We start from the raw sequence: 21,358 nt of genomic DNA on the forward strand, positions 1-21,358 counted from the left end.
TCATCAATTTCATTCTCATTTTCAGAACTGTTGAGAGCAGAGTCACTTGGACTCTCATGTCCTTAGAGCTGCACAGATCAGGCATTTCCTGCTCACTGGTTGAGGCCTCCTAGTTGCTGCCTCACATGCATTTCATCTCAGATGGAGATTGCCTGCTGGGTTTTCTCTGGCACCTTCTCCTTATGGACTCCATATTTACTGACTTAAGTGTCTTGCTGCTGCTCGCTTAGACTTGAAGTCTTGGCATGCAGTGCAGTGTCCATGCCTATACTATCTTGCTCCCACACTTACTGTCACTCACTGTCCCAGCAGGCCCTCAGTCCTTGACTTCAATCCCTGTCTTCGCAGTCTTTCCCCCTGAGAAACTGGAGTCAGACTCCTGTTCCCCAATAACAGACTCAGACTCCTTATTTTGAGCATTTAGGACTTCTTGACATCAGGTTCCAACATGCCTTCCTCACCACACCCTCTGTACTTTCCTTTCAAACTGTGGAAGCTGTGCCTTCTGAATAGACTACATTAGAAGAAATTATTTTTCATTGCTGTTTACAAAATGATAGGGGCAGGGTGCTACACTTGAATTTAGACACCAAATTGAGCTGCTGTATCTTATTTGACAAAACATATCCATTTGGAGAAATGGGGGTGTGTTTTAAAAAGAACAAGTTTTAAAGCATTATTAATTATTAAAATAGAACATAACAAAGCAAAGAGCCCTATCTGTGATAATAGTTTGTTTCCATCTGCACATGGCCAAAATACCATTTGGAGAAACAGAGAGAGAAAAAGACAACGGGGTGGGGTGAGGGTGTTGCAGTTTGACATTAACAAGAGAGGAGGCGGACAATGGGTGGTTGTTACAGTTTCTGTGTTCTTTATATCCTTTATCCTCAAGTTGCAACCTCCCCCTCATCCAGTTCCTTTAAAAAATGTGATACTTAGTGGATTTTCTTCCTATGTCTCTGCCAAGACATTATTGAAGCTTCTCTTTTCCCCTTAGTCAGCAACAAAAGACACAAAAGCATGTCTTTTGAGTTTTTGAGGGCTGTAGTTATGACTGCTGTAACTATCCAATAACCAAGAATTGGATTTTCACATTCTGAAAATAGAAATATGAAAATAAATGTCTTTTGGTTAGTATACCAGCCCTCAAGATGTCTTTATTTCTTCTATCCAAGCATTTCTTAAGTTGTTCTATAAAATAATAGAGGGTTTTGTCTTCCAAGGTGGCCCACTGATAAAGAGTCTACCTTCAGTGCAGGAGATGTGAGTTCAGTCCCTGGGTCAGGAAGATTCCCTGGAGAAGGAAATGGCAGTGCACTCCAGTCTCCTTGCCTGGGAAATCCCATGGACAGAGGAGCCTGGCAGGCTATAGTCCATGAGATTGTGAAAGAGTCAGATATGATATAGCAACTAAACAAAAAATAGAGGGATTTTTGGTTTTGAAAAAATATGTTTTAATAATGTTAGAGATATCTAATATGTCCCACTTTATTACAATTAACTTTTTATCTGCCCTTTTCCGGAGAGGAGTAGAAAGAGAATATTTTTCAAAATGTTCAGAGAATAGATATGAAAGGAAGAACAAAATTTAGGTATTTTAATAATGTGTGTGTTTGCATCATAAAGACATTTTTCTAAATTCATTACAATATTTTAGATAGAATTCTCTGAGCAGTCAGATCTTTTTGAAGGTATTTGAGAAACAGTAGCAAAGTCACATTTTAGGTATAATCTATTTAAAATACATGTTATTCTTCCCTATATTTGAACAATCTGTTCAAAACACAATCCATTCATAAGGGATTTTGCTTGTACAGATCTGAGTGGGAATCAGTACTTTCTTTGTTTGTCACTATGGAAACAAGTCAGCCTATCCTGAACAGCAGTTAGATCACGCAGAGTGATGCTCTCATCTCAGTGTAACTTCATCATGGAGCAGGCTGGCGCTGACATCTCGCCTCCAGCTCTTCACTCCTGGAAACCCAGCACCATGCAGGATCCACCCCGGAGGCTCTCCGCTGTGCCATTCCTCAGCTCCTTTTTTGAGGGTCGTCGCCACTCTGCCTCCGACCCTATCCTGCGGCTGCAGCAGGGGCGGCGCAGCTCTGCTGCCAAGGTGCTGTCCTCGTCCTCTCTCCAGGTGATGGTGGCCATGTCCTCTGTCAGCTGTGCTGAGAGAAACCCAACTTGCCCCGAGAGAAAAAGTAAAGCTCCTTTTCTTCTTAAAGATTGACACACCTTTGAGTTTAAATATAATGATTGTGAAGAAGCTATGCTGTGTTTATACCTGTTAAAATTTTGAGAATTCTACATTATACTTTTTATTGTCTGTTATGCTAAGAGATTCAGTAGACATGTAATAGATAAAAATGCTTGAATGTTTTATGTTTTTTTCATTAAAAATGTAGTTCTTGTGTAAAACTCATTTCTTTGTAGAAGATCTGCTGTAACAGTTTCTTCCTTTTCATTACCAGTACCCCATATGGAGATTCTTGTGTGCAAAGGCCTTTTCTGAAGTAAAGGATAGTGCACTTATATGAAAGGGAAACAGTTTTATTCCTGACAAAATGAAGGGGATTTAGCACCAACTTGTCATATGCAATCCTGAGAGAAATTGGAAGCTCTTTCCCTTGTTCCTGTTCCATTTGGAGAGTAGGATTTTAAATCTTCCCTTCTTCATATGTTCTAGGAAATTCAGGACGTCCAACGCCAAAATATACAAAAGTTGGAGAGCGTTTGCGGCATGTTATTCCTGGACACGTGGCCTGTTCTATGGCATGTGGTGGCAAAGCTTGCAAGTATGAAAATGCAGCCCGCTGGAGTGAACAGGAACAAGCTGTTAAAGGGATATACTCGTCCTGGTAAGTGATTCTGTCAGTCTTTGATAGCTCCCACCTACTGCTAAGTAGGAAAAGGAAATGGAGGTATAGGTGATGGCCAGAGGCAGTAGCCAGTAGAAGAAGAAATGTGGGATTTTTAAGTCAGAGGACCTCACCTTCCATCCCTGGCTTCCCCTCTTGACAATCTGGCCTACTCACAGGCACTCTGAACCACAGTTTCTTCATCTGTAAAATGGAAATAATAAAACCAACCCTATAGGATTATTTTTTTTAATGAAGTAGAATGTTGTAGGTAAAGTATCTTAAAGAATTGGTAACTAGATAGATTTTAAATTTCAGAGATTTCTAGAAACAATTAAAATATTCAGCTATAAATTTGAGAAATTATGAGGTATATAGGTAGTTTTTCACTTTCATGCAGGTGAACTTTAGCCTCATTTTAATTTTGTTACTGTATTCTGTATAAAAGGATACATTTTCATACAAATACATACACTTCCAGTCTGCCTCAGTAGAGGGTGGTATAAGTTGTCAGTTTAGTAAATGATGTAAAATGCTTTCATTGTTTATGGTATGTAAGTGTAATTCATTCATTATTGAATCATGCTATTTTTATTATTACTAGCAAATTGTCAAGTATACCTTTTTTGATATAGTGATACCTCTGAAAAATTCTGATATTTAAAACCATATTTGGAATGCACTAAGAGGAATTCACTATTTAAAGAACTCTGCTGGTGAATCATTTTATAAAGTAAGAATCCATTTACAAATTAGGTATTTGTCAGCCAGTTTACTAACCTCCAGCCCTGTACTTTTTCATATTGGATGTGTTGGGTACATGTGTAGTGTTATAGTCTGGGATCCACTGTCACTACCTTCATCACTACCTTTTTTAGAGTGTCATGAAAAAAGCAAACACTACTCCTGAGATGTGGTCAGACATATAAATTTATAATAATGCAGCTTAAGGTCACATTAATATTTCTGGTTTATTGTTGACTAAACTATCTTGTTTTCACTTCTGCTGCTTTCACATTACATCTCTCCTAATCTTACACTAAGTGCTATTAAATTTGGGGGATCCCAAACCTTCGTGGTTCCCTGTTTTTAGATATTGCCCCAGGCACGAGAGATGGTATCTTTCTGAATCCTGACCTGCTCATCTGATGTCTCTGTTACTCCTCTCAGGTTCTTGTAACCCACAACTTGTGACAGTCTGTCTTAGGTATCTTTCACCAGACCACTGGCGGGAAATCTGATCAGAACAGAGGGAAGTTAGAGCCCTAGTGAGAATGACAGCCATTTACTGGGCCTCTATCCATTTGTACACTCGGTAAACATCCATTTGGTTACAGGCCAGTCACAGTGCTAGACATTTTCAAATTATTATGCTCATAAAACCCTTTTAAGTAGGCATTGTTAGTGTCATGTTATTGATAAGGAATTGAAGTCCAGAGAGACTAAGTAATTTGCTGCACAGCTGGAAAATAGAAAAGCCAGCATTTGAAACCAGACCTGAGTGACTCCAAAGTGATATTTTTTTTCTAAATTATAATAACTCAGCATTTATTCATAAACACATGCCAGGATTTATGCTAAAAGACTTTATACTCACATCATATTGAATTCTCACACCAACCCTATGAGGCAGGCATTATTACCCTCACTCAACACATTAGATAATTGAGGTACAGATAAGTATGTAACTAAAAATACCTCCCAGCTGGCCCTCCTCATTTAGTCAGTAACCTCTGGATAAATAATCCAGGATGTTATTTTGCTGCCAGTTGAGGTTTCTCCATTATTCTGTCATGTCCGCTAGAATCTCATCAAAGTCCTTGAAGATACTTTGCTGGAGCCCATAAATACATTATGTTCTGGAATTGTTTCCAGGGGTTTAAGAAGTGAGGGTTTCTTAGAGCCCTAATCATAATACAGAATTGAAGCCAGATTTGTATAAGGAGATTCTTATCTTACAGTATTGTTGAAATCATAGAAAAAGTAAGGGCTTGAAATCTTGCTTTCTCAGTTCTGTGCATTTCATCAGTCCCTCCTCCCATCTGTAGGGTCACTGATAATATCCTGGCCATGGCACGCCCATCCACTGAGGTCCTGGAGAAGTTCTGTATCATTGAGCAGTTCCGAAGGTAAATGTTGCATGTTAACACACTGTAATAAGCCAGCTTATGTCTTCTTTTCCACTGCTTTTGACTGAAAATAGAAAAGTGCTTTCATTTTACCAACAGAAATGTGAGGAACTTATTTCAAGTAAGATAAAGTTTTAAGAGTAGTTAATGTTCATTAATACCAAAAATGGTTATTTTTTATTAACACTGCCTCCCCAATATGACTAATTTTTTTCTTTTTCCTTTAAGCCACGGCATAAAAAGTATCATTAACCTGCAGCGTCCTGGTGAGCATGCCAGCTGTGGGAACCCTCTGGAACAAGAAAGTGGCTTCACATACCTTCCTGAAGCTTTCATGGAGGCTGGCAGTAAGTCCTTCCAACCTCCTTTCCATACATTACCAAGGACAGAACTCAGAGACTTTTGTCTGCTCAGTTCTTAGGTTAAAAAGGTGATGGAAACAAAGTTCATGCATAGTAGTAAGGCTTCTGAAAAGTGAAGATGAGATAACTTTGTCTTTAAATATCTTATTTAGTATTGGTGTTGAAAGTAAAAAAAGTACAGAATTTCTTTTTTCCTGTGAGAGAGATCTTGAGAGGAGACCTTGTAGAAATAATACCTGCATAATTAACATAAACAGTATGTCAGACCTGTCATCTCATTTAATCCTTAAAGCATTCATGTAATATAGTTGTTGGTCCAGTGGCTAAGACTGTGCTCCCAATGCAGGGGGCCTGGGTTCCATCCCTGGTCAGGGAAGTAGATCCCACATGCTGCAACCAAGACCCAGCACAGCCAAATAAATAAATGAACGTTTAACTATATATATATATATATATAGTTTTGTGCTTCACATATGAGGTCACACAGACTGAGGAAGTTCTGACTTGCCCAGGATTACACAACTTAAACATAGCAACAGGATTAGAACCCAGGACTTAGTTGTGTTTTTACCTACCGCATAGCTCTAACCTGTGGGTAGGATGCGGGGATTCTGTATGTGACAAGTCCCGAAGCTCTGAGTCACAGGAGCTTTAGCATAGAATCCACTGAACATGTGTTATTGACACCAAGCTGGAAAGGATCAACCTGTGCCACTTCTACAACTTGAAGTTCATGCTAGCTTTTTATCCCACTAGTTAGAAAAATCTATATGTACCACCTCATGTCATTTATCAGTCAGTCAGACAGGTTTCAGTGCTTAAACAAGGTTGCATGCTTTCCCTCCTTGGTAGAGTAATTTTGGCATAGGTTATCAACTTTAATTTATAATCTTGCTTTTCATTAATTATTTCTGAGTTTCAGCAGGAAATGAGTTAAATAACACAGAATATGCTTTTTAAGAAATGCTAACAGTAAATTTACTGGAAATGGGAAAAGCCTGTTATTTTAGGTCTACACATCTAGTGAGATCTGCATGTTTTACAGCTGTATACTTTTCATGACTTCACTCAGTTTTTTCAAATGTCTTTGCAAGTATTTCTCCTACATGTTGATTTCTTCTTGTTCTTTCTCATTGTCCAGTTTATTTCTACAACTTTGGATGGAAGGATTATGGTGTAGCGTCCCTTACCACCATCTTAGATATGGTGAAGGTGATGACATTTGCCTTACAAGAAGGAAAAGTAGCTATCCATTGTCATGCAGGGCTTGGTCGAACAGGTAAATTCTAGTGGGTGGTTTTATTGCCTTTCTGTGTATTTAAACATATAAGGAAAAATATTTCCTAGTTCTTAAGGATAGTTTTCATATTCCTATCAAAGGTTTGGAGTCAAATGGAACAAGTCAATAAAAGATACTTGAAATATCTTAAATAGATAGTTTCAGTGACCATATATCCATGAGAGTATTTTTTGAATGATTTAGAGTTAAAACTGCATCATATTGAGAAATCGGTGGGTTTCCATAGCTAGCTGAATGACCTTTCTGATTTTCTTCTTTCAAGGAAAAAAGTCAATACTTTTGTTTTTAATACATAAGTCTTTTTAAAATTTTATCTTCCTAAACCAAAATAATAATGGAAATAGCAAGCATTGTTTCATCCAATAATCTTTTTAAGTTGTTAGCAACACTGTAAGTTTTGAAGGAGGTTAATTTGCTGTATCTAGTAAGTGACAGGACCATGATTTAAAGCCAGCTATAAGGATTTTGTTTATAGAGTCTTAACTGTGCCTAAATTCTGTATAAAAATCAATGATTTTACTTTAAAACGCAGCAGAATATCAGTGCAATGCTGAAACTAGGGCACAAAAAGGATGGAATCTTCCTTGGTCATCTAATCCAACCAGACACCAGAGTTTGACTCTGTTTACGATGTACCCATGCACTTACCACTGGCCTTCCCACTTACTGGGGAGCGTCTTCAGATGGGGACATAGTTCTGCTCCAGATTGTCAGCTCTCATGGTTGAGCCAAGATCTTATTGTTCTAGGGATTCCATGTGATAGTTCTGCAGATATATCATGCTTACCCTAAAGAACTGCCTTATCCTAGTGAGAAAGATATGTTGGACCTTACCTCATACTAGGAAAACAGGCATTTTTCAGAGGTTCTGATTTTCACATGTAATGCGATTCAGAAACTTTGTGAATCACACAGATATCTTTTGATTTGCCTTTTGATGTTAATTAACTATTGTATTTAAATTAATTTATCATCTTTTTATTATTCATTTCAGTTTAGTGTTAATGATAGTACATAGTTTTTACACTGTTAATGTGGTCTTCTTTAATATTAAGTACTTATAGAAAAGTATCTGTGGTCTGGAGGAAAATATATATTAGTTTAGGCATTAGTTTAGTCTTAAAGAAGAAACTTCAAGAGAGAAAATAGATTGTGAAAATGAATAGTCACCAAAGATAAAAATACCCAAGTGGGAAAAAGCAGGTCTGGAATGTGCCACCAATTGATGTCAAAGCTGAAAGGGGTGGGAAGTTCTAAGCAGAATGTATGGAGTGATTGAATAGAAATTTTTAAGAACGTTCAGAGTAGAAAGTAGTATTGGCTTCCTTCCATGTTGGAGTTAGGCATAATGAGGGTAAATGAACCAGGTCATCAGTTCATTCAGTCATTGCCCTCCACACAGCCGTCCTCCCTTACTCCACACCTACTCAGGTTCACTGTGACAGTGCTTGTGCTTGCCCTGGGGTACAGAGGTGACCAAGGGTTCTAAGTCAAGGGGAGGGTTACCATAGAGACAAGTAAATAGGTGAACCCCTGTACCAAAAGTTTAAAAGTTATCATTGTTCTTAAAATGTTCCTCTATACATATGGTTTCCTAATACATATTCAAATTTTAAAATCATCAAAGAGTATAAATAAAAATATAAATTTTTCTCATACCAATCTTCATTTCTTCACTGTTTAGGTGTTTTAATAGCATGTTACTTAGTTTTTGCAACAAGAATGACTGCTGACCAAGCAATTATATTTGTTCGGGCAAAGCGACCTAATTCCATACAAACTCGAGGACAGCTACTCTGTGTAAGGGAATTTACTCAGTTTCTGATTCCTCTTCGCAATATATTCTCTTGCTGTGACCCCAAGGCACATGCTGTTACCTTAGCACAGTATCTCATTCGTCAGCGGCATCTGCTTCATGGATATGAGGCACGACTTCTGAAACACATACCAAAAATTATCCACCTTGTTTGCAAATTGCTGCTGGACTTAGCTGAGAACAGGCCAGTGGTGACAGAAGAAGTGGCAGACATACCTGGCCTCTCAGCTGAAATCGAAAAAACTGTTTCTGAGATGATCACAAGGCAGCTGGATAAGGAGTTACTGAGACATGACAGTGATGCATCAGACTCTTTCACCCCCAATGCAGTAGTGATGGATTTTGAGAATCAGGATGCGGTTCTTTCCAGTGAGCAGGAGTTGGACCCTCTTTGGAAGAGGCGGAATGTCGAGTGTCTTCAGCCCCTGGCTCATCTGAAAAGGCAGCTCAGCTACAGTGACTCAGATTTAAAAAGGGCCGAGTCGCTTCTGGAGCAAGGGAGGACTCCGTGGACGGTGCCTGCCCAAGCCTTGCTTTGCCATAATCCCAGGCAGCAGAAGCACATAAGCCATTGTTACTCCCCACAGTCTCCACAGCTAGATTTAAATAAGGAAACGCTGGTCCGCAATACATTTTCTTTCTGGAATCACACTAAATTTGGAGTCCCAGAGGGACTCAAAGATGATGGGTCATCAATTTTCCATAGGACGAGCATTCCAAAGGAAGTACAGCGAAGTAGAACCTTCTCTTCAGGAATTTCAGATTCATACAACCCTGGGGAACCAGTCGCACCAAACTTTGCAAATATTCCTAAGGGACCAAACTGTTCTCAACAGAAAGTATACCACTGTGAGTGTGAAAGTCATGGTGGTTGTGGCCCAAGCTCTGTTGCAGAGGATGGTGAGACTTGCCGCCGCCCTGTGGACTATGGGTCCAGTCCCAAAGCACAGTTCTTGGGGAATGAAACTCAGAACAGCAAATACCTGTCTGAAGTTGCTGCACATATGCCTTTACAGTCTGAGTTGAGTGTTGAAGCAAGGAGAATACTGGCAGCCAAAGCCCTGGCAAATTTAAATGAGATTGCAGAAAAGGAGGAAGTGAAAAAGAAGGTAGAAATGTGGCAGGTATTTGAATTTCATTCAATTATTTATGAGTAGGAAATATTTTTGTCAGAGCAAAAGTAATACACTTTCCCAAGTTCATTTGTTTTCAGGAATTTGAAGACATGTTGGTATAATACATAACCTTTGAACGTCAAGTTACTCAACTGTAATACCAAATTGCTGTCATTGAAATAACAGACACAGGTCTCTTGTATAGGTTCATTTCAGTCTCTGTGAAAGAAAGCACTTACTGCTTAGCACTCGTCAGGGTGCTTGACTGAACATGGCAGTGGTAGTGATTGATGACCATAGTTTCCTTCTTCCTTGCTGGGCCTGTGGGACTGATGGCCAGATGGATAGACAACTGTAGGAACTGACCTGAAGCATCTATAACCTGAGAACCCCGAGCTGAGAGATAAAATGAAATAGAGACAATTCTTTCCCAAAGCTCATTAACCCAAGTATCAAGTAAGGACAGAAGGATGAGTGATGAATGCTGACTGCTCAGCAATCCCTCCCCAGCCCACCCAAACAAGGCAGGTGTTGGATTCCAGAAAGCAAATGGGAGTGGCCACAGAGCCCCTTTGTCCACTGGTTTTATCTGAGATTGAGTCCCTGAGTTCTATTTCTTGGCTTTTACTTAAATTAGAATATGACATTTTAAACTTTAACATTGTTTTGTGTTGTACTTTCATGAGCGAGCAGTCTTAAATCATGCTCTCTGCCTAGAATGAGCAGCTGATTAGAGAGAAGACAGGCCTTATAAACCTAGTTATGGTAAACTGCCCAAATGTGGGGCTGACCTGGGGAGGCCTGGCTCAGTGATATTGGCTTGTTAGCCCATAATGTACCATGAATTATTTGTAGCTGCTTTTCCATCTCCTACCACTAATCAAGCAAGGTGTGTACACTTCCCAGGAGGTCAGGCCTTCCAGATGCAGAGGCAAGAAGAGGAGGCATGGAGCCTGCCTTCACTCACAACTGTTTGACAGGAGGAGAGCACTTTCACGCACGATTTTTTCATCAGAATTGTAGTGTTTTGCTTAATCAGTAGTTAAATGTATTGCTGTCTTCCAACATGAAATATTTTCTTTATTTTGTACTCCAAGCTGAACAAGCATTCCACTCAGAGGGCAGGTCTCCTCCACATAACTGAGCTACAGTAGCTAGCGGCAGGACCTCCAGTTTCAGGCTCGACAGCTCACCACCCCATCGTGGGTCTGCCCCACATGACCAAACTGTTTGAACACATAATATATACAAAAGCATTTTCTAGATGTAGATACAACTCTATCCTTTGGATAGGTTTGCCTTTTTTCCTTTCTGGATTTTATTGTGGGTCTTTCCGTAATAAAGAAAATCAGTTGAATTCTCTGCACCCCTAAGGCCCTTTCACATTGTTTCATGTGATTTTCACAGTAATCCTGTGAGACAGATGATACTATTTACAAATTCTTTGTTAATCTTTCAGTACTTACGAAGTAAGTATCACAGGTGGGAAAACTCACAGAGGTCAAGGGATGTGCTTGAGGTCACGTGGTCTGAATGTAGCAGAGCCAGGATAGTTCATGTGTTTAATACTTTACATCATCCCTGATGTTTTTCCTAGCCCCATTGGAAATTTTCAGAAAACAGCAATGATGTAATGGTCATTTTACTAAGAGGGTCTGTGAGTCATGTCGTTTCTGCAATAACATAAAATTGAATAAAAGCTACTCTGCTATGTACATGATCTACAAGATATGAAGGACTATGCGTAACTAAAAGTTTGGGCTTATTTATGAGAAAATAAAGAGAAACCAGTGCTGGAGGACCTTGATAGCATGAGAAAAACATCAGAGACTGGGGTAGAGCAGATCTGGGTCGGGAATGTGCTCTCTTAGTTTGGGCTCCTGGGAAAGTTACTTCTTCTTTCATGAGCCCCCCAGTACATTCATCAGTAAAGGGGACCTCCATGCTGGGTTGCTATAAGAAGCAGAGAAAAGTCTTGTGTCATCATTCCTGTCATACTACAAGTTTTCTATGAATATTAGATTGGGTGAATGAATGAATGGTGGTAATTATTCTGCTTATTACTATTGCAAACATGTATTTTATTTATTAAAACATAAATCTGAACCCTCTCAAAATTAAAAATAGTTACCTTACTTTCCCCCCTACTCTCTGTGAGGTAAAGTTTTAAAATCTCCTTAAATTATCTCCAGGCATTTGAAGTATTGGCAAAACTTCCTAGTTGTTTTACCCTATCAGATTCAGAATGCAGGACTTGTTAAATTTTACATGGGATTATAAAAAGGAATTTGAAAGAAATAGGTTATATATACCACATTTATTAACTTTTTGGCACTTTTATACTTTTTCATTTACCATTCAACTTCCTTGCAGTAAATACTTGTTTTGTTCTAAGGAGCCTGAAAAGAAAGTTTCCTTCTTGAATTGTTTCTGTAGTTTCTGAATGAAATGGAGAACTCGGGTTAACTAAGCCTTCTCAGTATCAGGAGCTTTAACAGCCCTCTCAGTTTATTCAGCCCACCAGTGGGGTGGGGATGAATTTCACAAAGGGAAACTGAGGCTTAGAGAAATCAAATGTCTTAGCCCAGGGTACTGAGTGAAAGTGGGACCACTGGGAGGGGTTCCAGTCCCCACCTCAGAGCCTGAGGCTTCACTCTCCTGGAGAGCCTAGGGCTCATCAGATATCACAGCATGCCTCCCTGCCCTCCTCTCCCTCGCTTTGTCTCTCTCTCTCTGTACCTTTCCCTCCTCTCTTGTCCTGTCCACTCTCCTTTCTCTTTCTTTTTCTTTCTCCTTCCCTTTTTAGAAAGAACTAAATTCCCGAGACGGAGCTTGGGAAAGAATATGTGGCGAAAAGGATCCTTTCATCCTGTGCAGTTTGATGTGGTCTTGGGTGGAGCAGCTAAAGGAGCCTGTGATAACCAAAGAGGACATGGACATGTTGGTTGACAGATGTGCAGTTGCCTCGGAAGCACTGTTCTTATTAGAAAAGGTAAAATAGCTGTTGAACAGTTGATGAAGTTAACTGAGGCCCTCAGTACAAGTTTTACACACTAAAAATAACCATTAAAAAAAAAAAGAGGACTCACACAGAATTCCATATTGAGGTCTAATTTAAAATTTTCCAAGGTAAGGGAAGAAATGCATCCCCAATATAAACATTCAGAAGATACTAAAGTAAAACGGGAAAATACCCATAACCCCAGGTTCAGTTCAGTTCATTTCAGTCGCTCAGTCGTGTCAGACTCTTTGTGACCCCATGAACTGGAGCATGCCAGGCCTCCCTGTCCATTACCAACTCCCGGAGTTCACCCAAACTCATGTCCATTGAGTCGGTGATGCCATCCAGCCATCTCATCCTCTGTCGTCCCCTTCTCCTCCTGCCTTCAATCTTTCCCAACATCAAATGAGTCAGGAGAGCTACTTTAAACATTTTCATTGAAACATTTTCAAGTTTTTTTCTTTCAGTCTTATCAACACATACGTTAACTTGGTAAAAATTATTTCACATAAAATGTTATACTTCATTTTTGCTCAAAATTATAATATGGATGTTTTTCCATGTGTTTTTCATAAATGTAAACTTAAATGGGTAGATAATGCTCTAACATGAGATATGCTATAACTAATCACTTTCTCATTTTCAGGTGTTTGTTTCTACTTATTTACTATGAGCATATAATGTGACTAACTGAAGTGGGTTGGAATATACAATCATTTGTATGTCTTTAAAAAGGGTGTGTCACATATACATTTATGTGTATAATTTTGTATATATAAAATATAGAAGGAAAAATAAGGAACTGATAATAATGGTTGCCTTTAGAGAATAGTAATAGGAGTCAGTAGATCTAGAAAGCAAGAGAGACTTTTCATTGTAGATTCTTTTATACAATTTAATATTTTTAACGGTGTAGAGATAGTAAATTTTCATCTATAAATAGGATTTGTTTTGTTTTAGGAAACAATGTTACCTCATAATCAGCCTTGAGTAATCTGCTATGCTGTGGTATAAACATTTCATTGCTTCCAAATCTTCTGCTACTAACTACTGCTTAATATAGACACACAGAGATACACACCGGCATTTGTGCACAGTTGTGCGATGCCCATGAGCATTTGAATGACAGATGGATCCAGAGCAGGGATAAGGAAGGCAGTTAACTTTCACTGATTGGGTGGCAGTGGGCCAGGCCCTTGCTAGGTCATAATTTCTGTTTTCACCTTTGTTCATCTCCATTGCTCAGAGAGGTAGAGGCCCGACTTTTCAGAAGAGGGAATGTGAAGCAGTCTGCCCACAGCATGCAGCCTGTGTCAGAGCAAGATACAAACTCTGGCACCAAAGTCCTGTACTTTTCTGTCTCATTGTGCTATTTCCACATTATTCACTCCAGTCCTCACATGCAGGGTGTTTACATTATTTAGAGTTTTGATACAGATCTTAATGATAATTTGTGATTGCATGTTTTTCTGCATTTCAGATTATGTCCTTGGAGTAGATTTTCAGAAGTAAAATTAGTGACTCAGTGGACAGGGTGTGTTGGATGCAAATTGCTCCAGTGATAGGGTTTCTCCTTTGCTTCTCCAAAGGAAACAACCCTTAGGAGTTAAGCTGGGGACACATTCTTCAGGGACCTTTCCCCTTATGCTTTAGCATGTTCCTGGAGGGCTGTAGTGGTCTTTCTTCTTCTGTCCTTCCCCATTCAGTATTGTCTGCCACTGGCAAGACATGATGAAGGCACTGGGTGCTGAGTACTAAGCTGTCTAGTACACATACTGCTTGAGGTGCCAGACACTGAGTGACTGTGTCTAGAAACAGCAAGAATGAATCATCTTCAGTAAACTGCATGGAAGGCCTTTGATTAAAAATTGCACTTATCTTCAGATTCAAGTATATTTTGTGTAATAAATAACCAGCTTTGATATTATCTCCTGAAAGCTGTTCAGAGTAACATGTAACAGTAAACATTGGTAGAGCCCCTGGTAGATAGTTTAGTATTTGAGGTAGTGAATACTTGATTGCAAACCAGTTCTTGGCTCAGCAGTTGTTTTGAGTTTATTTCTTGAGGCATTTTTCAGACAACTTGTTTGATTTCGATTTCTGCAAAACAGGGCCAGCAACAAACTATTCTTTGCGTGTTGCATTGCATAGCGAGCCTGCAGACGATTCCTGCAGACGTGGAGGAAGCTGTTCTTGCCCGCGCCATTAAAGCTTTCACTAAGGTAGGTTGCACTCCTCCTTCCCACTTCAGACCACAGCATAATCTTAGTAAATCAGAATCCAGAGGTTGTCATTCTTCTCTAAAATAAAACTTTTGGCCATGTTTCCCTTTAGTGGAAATGTGTTTGACATTTCATGAAAGTTACAGACTTTTGGCTAAAAAATACCAGTTTCCTAACAATGATATAAGAAAAGGCTGAACCTGGGTTTTTTGAAGGAAAACTTTGAAACAACTTTTATGTAGAGAGAAACAATTAAGTGTTGAGGAAATATTTTTAAATCATGTGCCTAGTAGAATTCTAACCCTAGGAGAGAATCTTTTCTTCTTGAGCCAGTTCTACTTTGGGTCTGAACAAGAAACTGCCTATTGAGAATTTAACATGCAGCTTTGGCAGTTCAGTACCGTGTCTGGTTGGCAGATCCTAAGCAAAGTTTCCTTTACATGCACATCCTTTTGTCCTGCAGCAGTCTTTCCTGACTGAAGAAAGATGCCAGATTTTGTGCCAAGAGAAAAGGTTCCTCTCAGCTAATTTGTTTTGTGTTTCTTGTATGTGATACCAAAATATCATTAAACAAAGAACCCTGTTTTTTGATGACAGCATCTTTGGCAAACATTTATATTAATAGCAATTGTTATTTGTATTCATTTACCAATCTCTTTCCCCATCCACTCTTTCCAAAGTGATGTCCTTCTTACAGATTTCTTTGTTCCTCATCCAGAGCTTTTTTCTTCATCTAGAGCTTTACAGCACTAACCACTTTGCATCCTCTCAGTCAGTCTCTTTGTGACTATTTCCAGAGTTAGCACATCAAAACCAAATTATGTGATCTTTTACAACTGTGTTTATGTTTTCATAGACCCAGAGATTACCTGCTCTGTGGGGAGGGTTGTGGTTTGGTGTGTAACAAAAGTATGCAGTTCAGGCCATTACTAATATTATTAAGTTTTTCAGATAGGATAGACAAAACAATGATTAAGATAAAGTTAAATTTCTGAATTTAATTAAAAATAAGTCCTTAATACTGGTCTCCCTGAAAGCAGTAGAAATTCTTTACAACTTCTATTGACCTTTTACAGCAATACTAATGAAAAGTTAAATATATTGGTTGTTCCAAATCTGTCTATAAAAATGTTAGAAGACTGTTCTTGGGTCTTTCCCCTTGAGTACAGTCTTAGGAATAGAGGCCCTGATGGCTTTTATTCCAGACTAGCTCGTGAAGGAAATCTGTGTAGCATCTGCTTCCAGTGTAATAGATGAGATTTCCTTCAGGCCACAGCTTAGCAGCCTTGGCACAGCTCCCTCATCAGACACTGGGGAGTTCCTCAGCAGTGAGGCAGACTCCTTGCTTGTGTGGCCTCCACTTGTGTCCCCCTGCATCATCCCCAGGGGGCTTGGAAGGCAAGGGAGCCCATGTGATTATGGAGCGTGTGCTGCCTTGAGTCATAAAGTTGTTTGACTCAACACTGTCATGTCTTCTGCCAGTGTCCAAAGTTGTGTGAGACCCTTCCCAGCCCCCCTGGAGGGAACAGCCTTCCTGTCTCCCTCCAGAAGGGAAGGGATCACTGGTCAAGGAGTCCTGATCTTTTCCTAAGGGGTTGTACATTTGGCAGTGGGAGTAGGGTGGAGGTGTGGTGATTGCCCTGGGTCTCTGTCCTAATGTCATTGCAACCCTGCAATACAGTGAGCTTGGATAAGCAATCCCAGTATGTGTACATGGTGCCTTCCCACCAATGGGAAAGGAAATTAACTTTTACAGAGAGGTTTTTACATGTGTCACGCCCGTGATAGATTTTCCTATTTTGTACTCACGGAAATCCTAAGGAGATGGATGTTGTGATCTCCATTTTACAGAAAGGTTAGATATGACCCGAGGCTACAATTGCTTACAGAGAGCTAGGCTTCCTATTCAGGTCACCTCAGTGCAACACTTAACCTGGTGTGCACTGTTTTAATAAGGAGACTTTTCCCTTAGGCCAGCCATGATTAGTCTCTGGATTCAAAACCCCCATCACACTCACTGTTGGCTTGCTTCAGGAGTACAGTAGCTATCCAGGCACTAGATTTAATTGTTTTAGTTTTCATTCGTAAGTTTAGTATTGACATAATTGGCAGTTCTAATATACTACTTTAATTTAAACTAATATGTGAACTGTATTGTGTGTCCTTATAAAATTGTATGTAATTTTGTTTGTAAGTCTTTGTTTTTCTCCACCCCCTTTCTTTTCTCCCAGAATAAAGACTGGTTATAGTATCCTGAATTCTTGTTATAGTATACTGAATATAAATTTTCTTTTTCACTAGGTTAATTTTGATTCTGAAAATGGACCAATAGTCTACAACACCCTGAAGAAAATATTTAAGCACACACTGGAAGAAAAAAGAAAAATGACAAAAGATAACCCTGAGCCTGGCATTTAGTGACGCTGACTTTCCCTTCATGACTATTTCAGACTTGAAGATCTGGGTGGCATTTCTGCTCATAGCTGAACAAATTGAAGTGTGGAACTGCTTCGTTTCATAGCACTTTATTTCAGATGCTCTCGGTTTGTGCTCAGAAATGCTTGTTCCTGTTTGGAGCAATTATTTATTTTAAAATATCCTTCAGTTACATTTTTATGTTAAAAAATTGCCATAAAGTCAGTGCCACTTCTTTTATTTATGTATTTATTTAACTGAGTTAATATTGTTGTATTAACATTTTAAGAATGTGGTGTTTACATCCTTGTTCTTTTTTGACATTTTGGAAAAAGTTGTAACTCTTCTTTCCAAAACAATTATTTTATTGTTGGAGCTCTTCTCTTTATTGATGGAATTATCTGTTTACCAAATAATTTTAATAGTAAAACTTTACTGTGTATGCCCTGATACATGACCTTAAGGAAGTCACCAAGTGTCTTAAACTGTAAGATATTTGTTATAAGAAGGCTATTGTTACACCATTTTAAAGGATTTTTTTACATTTTTTGATTTTTTTGTTTTTTCTTTTTACAAATGTGGCAAAGAGTCTCAAATGTATTATTTTTGTGAGTGTTTTAGTTTTACGTTAAAGGATTGACAGTACAGTGTTTGGGACTTTTTACTGTGGGAAATAGGCTTGCTCTTTGTCAGGCTTCCTGACAACCTCACTGACCTCTGCTGTCACAGGCGGAAGGAACAGTTCTTAACACATCAAGCCTTATTCCCACTCTCCTGGGCTGTTGCTGAGCTGAGCAGCATCTTTACAGAGAAAGTAGGATCGGTGACAAGCAGTGCAGGAAGCTGCAGGACTCCAGCAGAACAGTCCTACAGGGGCGGGCGCCACAGCCACAGCCACTCCCCAGAGGCAGTTCTGTTCATGCTGATGTTGTGATAGCATGAGCCCCAGCCCACACGTCCTAAGTCGACTGTTTCATAGACCCAGTTGCCTCAGGGCTTTATCTTTGGTTGCTTTTCTGTGAGAATTTAGATGTTTAAATTGAATTTGACTCATTGTAGGTTGCATTCACCCTACAGGTTTTAGATAAGAGGAAGTAATTGCCTAAATTATTTAGTTCCTTATAAACCAAACTATCAGTAATCAAAGCCATTAAATAATATTTAAGTGAATATGTGGGGCACAAGAGGCCAAGCCTCTCTTTTTTTCCCAATAAAAGTGATATTAAACCAGTTTCAAACTAAAGCTACTACTTAATCTTAAAGACAGAATTTCAGAGAGAGTAACTAATTTACAAGAAATGAAATTTCTCCAACTTGTACATTTCTGAATCAACTCTAGCACATCAAAAATGTCTGTCATTATTGGTCTTACTAACTCTAGTGGCAAATGCCATACTGTTTGAATTTTTAGGAAATCAAATCAAGTGAATTTTAGTGAACTGGTTTGCCCATTCCTGAAATTTCTCATTTTCAAGTGCCTGATCTAGGAAAGACAGGGAGAAAACAATTACATTTATCCAAAGGTACATTATAAAGATATATATTTTATACCTAAAAAGATATTTATCCTCATGTTTGTCGATCTCAAATGGACAGGTGCCACCATGGCTCATTTGACAAGTGACTCTTGGCCTGTGCATCTGAAATGATCATTTCAGATTAGAGAATAAATCCTGAACAGCCATGCTGTGACCACAGCAGTGCCTGTCTAAAATCTAAGTGCACCAGTCTGAGAAAGAGAGATGGTGTGATTAATCAAGTTGTATACAGGTTTTGTATTTATTTGAATAAAAGTGGGGGAAAAAAGCACATGATCTTTGTCTTGTACTTCTTTAGCTTAGTGCTCTTGAGATCCTGATGTTAAAGATTTGGCTTTGTGATTAGGATTTCCTAGTGAGCAGTCTGAGTTGCAGACTGAGTAGTCAGCTGGCCAGGCTCTAGTCAGCCCCGACTCTGTTGGTTCAGAATGACCAAGGGATGGAGACAGGCAGATAGGAGGATTCTAAGAGAAATATGGGAGGAAAATCTCAAGGTCAGCAGGATTCCTGCCTTCCAGTATTTGAACTGGTGAAGAGTTCTCTGTAGCCCAGAGGATAGAAGTCTACCTACTAGAAGAAGTTACAGGCCTACAAAAATTAAGCTCAGCAGAGTGGAAAGAGCCAAAACTGCACACATTCAGAACTTAACTACCACGGCTGAGCACATGCATTTTCTTGATTACTTCTCTTACCAGGCCAGGAGTGAAGTACTTTTCATACTTGGCTGATGAAAGGATTCCCCTCTGACTGACTTTGAAGTATGTTCTCCCTCTTGAGACTCTTTCAGCACTAGATTCCATGATGGCATTAGAGAGCACTGCATTCTGTAACTTCAGTGGAAATATCCTACAATTTTTGTCCTCTGAAAAAGACTGAGCTCACTCTATTGCTATTATATATATGTGTGTGATACACACACGCAAACATACATACATATATAGAAAGTGCATGACTTCTTGCCACTTCGAGTTCTTTTTCCTGTTTCAGTGAACTTGCTGATGCTCTTTGAGATGAAGTGCTGCTATTTTAAAGTTGCCTCATCTGTTTGTATAACTCAGAAACACTATGCTGATCTACTTTCTCATAGCTTCAACCAACTTCCCAGTTCTATCTGAGAAAGAAAGAGTATGTGCTTTCATCACTCTGGATTCCATGAAAATTAAACATATATCATACTTCAATAGAGAGGAAGTTTCTGTATTTCTCTCTTAAATGGAGGACCGTTGCTTATATATGCTTGGGTGCTATTTCTGGCTGTTCTCTAGAGGTCCGAAAACGTTTCCAGAGATAGTATATTGTAGACAGAGTGTGTGCCCCAAGTTCTTGATATCTGAAGGCCCCCAAATAATTTGAGGATAATTTGAGGAATTGTTTAAAAGTGACAGCTTACTCATAGGATCTTTGTTGTTCAAAATTATTAAGCATTGATACATTTTCAGTAAATTAAGAACCACATTTCCTTTGATGCTTTTTATGAATGTGACCCAAGAGTAACACCTTACCCAAGGAGCCCTTTTCAGTGTTGAAGTGAAAGTTGCTCAGTCATGTCCGACTCTTTGCAACCCCATGGACTATACAGTCCATGGAATTCTCCAGGCCAGAATACTGGAGGGGGTAGCCTATCCCTTCTCCAACGGATCTTCCTGACCCAGGAATTGAACCGGGGTCTTTTGCATTGCAGGCAGATTCTTTACCACCTGAGCTATCAGGGAAGCCCTAATATCTGGGCTTCCCTTGTGGCTCAGCTGGTAAAGAATCCTCCTGCAATGTGGGAGACTTGGGTCGATCCCTGGGTTGGGAAGATCCCCTGGAGAAGGGAAAGGCTACCCACTCCAGTATTCTGGCCTAGAGAATTCCATGGACTGAATAGTCCATGGGGTCACAAAGTCAGACACGATTGAGCGACTTTCACTTTTCAGTGTTAGGTGGTTGAAAATTATTTACAGATAAAATGGCAGGAGAAAGATTCAACAAATCCTGTTACACAGCGGTGGATTATTTTTTAGTTATGCTTTTAAGCATGAGCTGATCTCTGATTAGCCCAGCTCTGGCTGACAATAAAACTGATTTACAAGTAATCACAATGGAGCCATTCAACAGTAGAGCTGTAGTGAACCTTCATTCTAAATCGTCAATTAAAATAGCTAGTCACTAAAAATAATGTCCCAATAAGATTTTAATATCATAAAGTCTTTTGCCCTGAAAAAATAAAAGTTTCATACATCCACTGCAATTTACATCACAACAGAAGGCTATTATGCCCTTGCCTCCTGGCTTTCTTGATTAAAATTAAAAGATGTTTTACTCTTCAGATTGCCTCTTTGGGAGAAAAGTTATATTTTTAGAATACATTCCTACTTACCTAACCATTTGATTACAGTCTGCAAATATTACTTGGTTTTGATTTAGTGAATTGCCTTTTCATTTCTTTCTCCTCTTAAAAATAAAACAGACTACTCAGACATTGAATTATGTTGAACTATACTGAATGGCCATTTCTGCAGGTCAAAAATTATCAAATATGGGCCATTTCATACAGTTCAACTGAATACTAAATTTAATTTTCCTGGGACCAGTAGGTGACATTTTCTAAATT

The 21,358-nt window shown here is 39.1% G+C and overlaps 1 protein-coding gene across 10 annotated transcripts in view; it reads left to right on the top strand.

The window, feature by feature from the left end:
- PTPDC1 (protein tyrosine phosphatase domain containing 1) overlaps window positions 1-19,033 on the top strand; it is a 73,522-nt gene extending 54,489 nt beyond the window's left edge. For 7 of the 10 annotated variants that reach the window (XM_044940303.2, XM_044940306.2, XM_044940307.2 and 4 more), the window contains 8 exons: window positions 2,693-2,864; window positions 4,913-4,993; window positions 5,222-5,340; window positions 6,497-6,634; window positions 8,340-9,595; window positions 12,393-12,578; window positions 14,699-14,809; window positions 17,111-19,033. In XM_044940303.2, the coding sequence (XP_044796238.2) occupies window positions 2,693-2,864; window positions 4,913-4,993; window positions 5,222-5,340; window positions 6,497-6,634; window positions 8,340-9,595; window positions 12,393-12,578; window positions 14,699-14,809; window positions 17,111-17,227 (2,180 nt within the window). In that variant the 3' untranslated portion in view covers window positions 17,228-19,033. Of the gene's footprint in view, window positions 1-1,425; window positions 2,208-2,692; window positions 2,865-4,912; window positions 4,994-5,221; window positions 5,341-6,496; window positions 6,635-8,339; window positions 9,596-12,392; window positions 12,579-14,698; window positions 14,810-17,110 lie in introns of those variants that run through there. The other 3 variants (XM_044940311.2, XM_006067967.4, XM_044940304.2) reach the window with 3 other exon arrangements.
- The last annotated feature ends 2,325 nt before the right edge of the window (window positions 19,034-21,358 follow it).

This window comes from Bubalus bubalis, chromosome 3 (genome assembly GCF_019923935.1).
Source record: "Bubalus bubalis isolate 160015118507 breed Murrah chromosome 3, NDDB_SH_1, whole genome shotgun sequence".
Taxonomy (NCBI): Eukaryota; Metazoa; Chordata; class Mammalia; order Artiodactyla; family Bovidae; genus Bubalus; species Bubalus bubalis.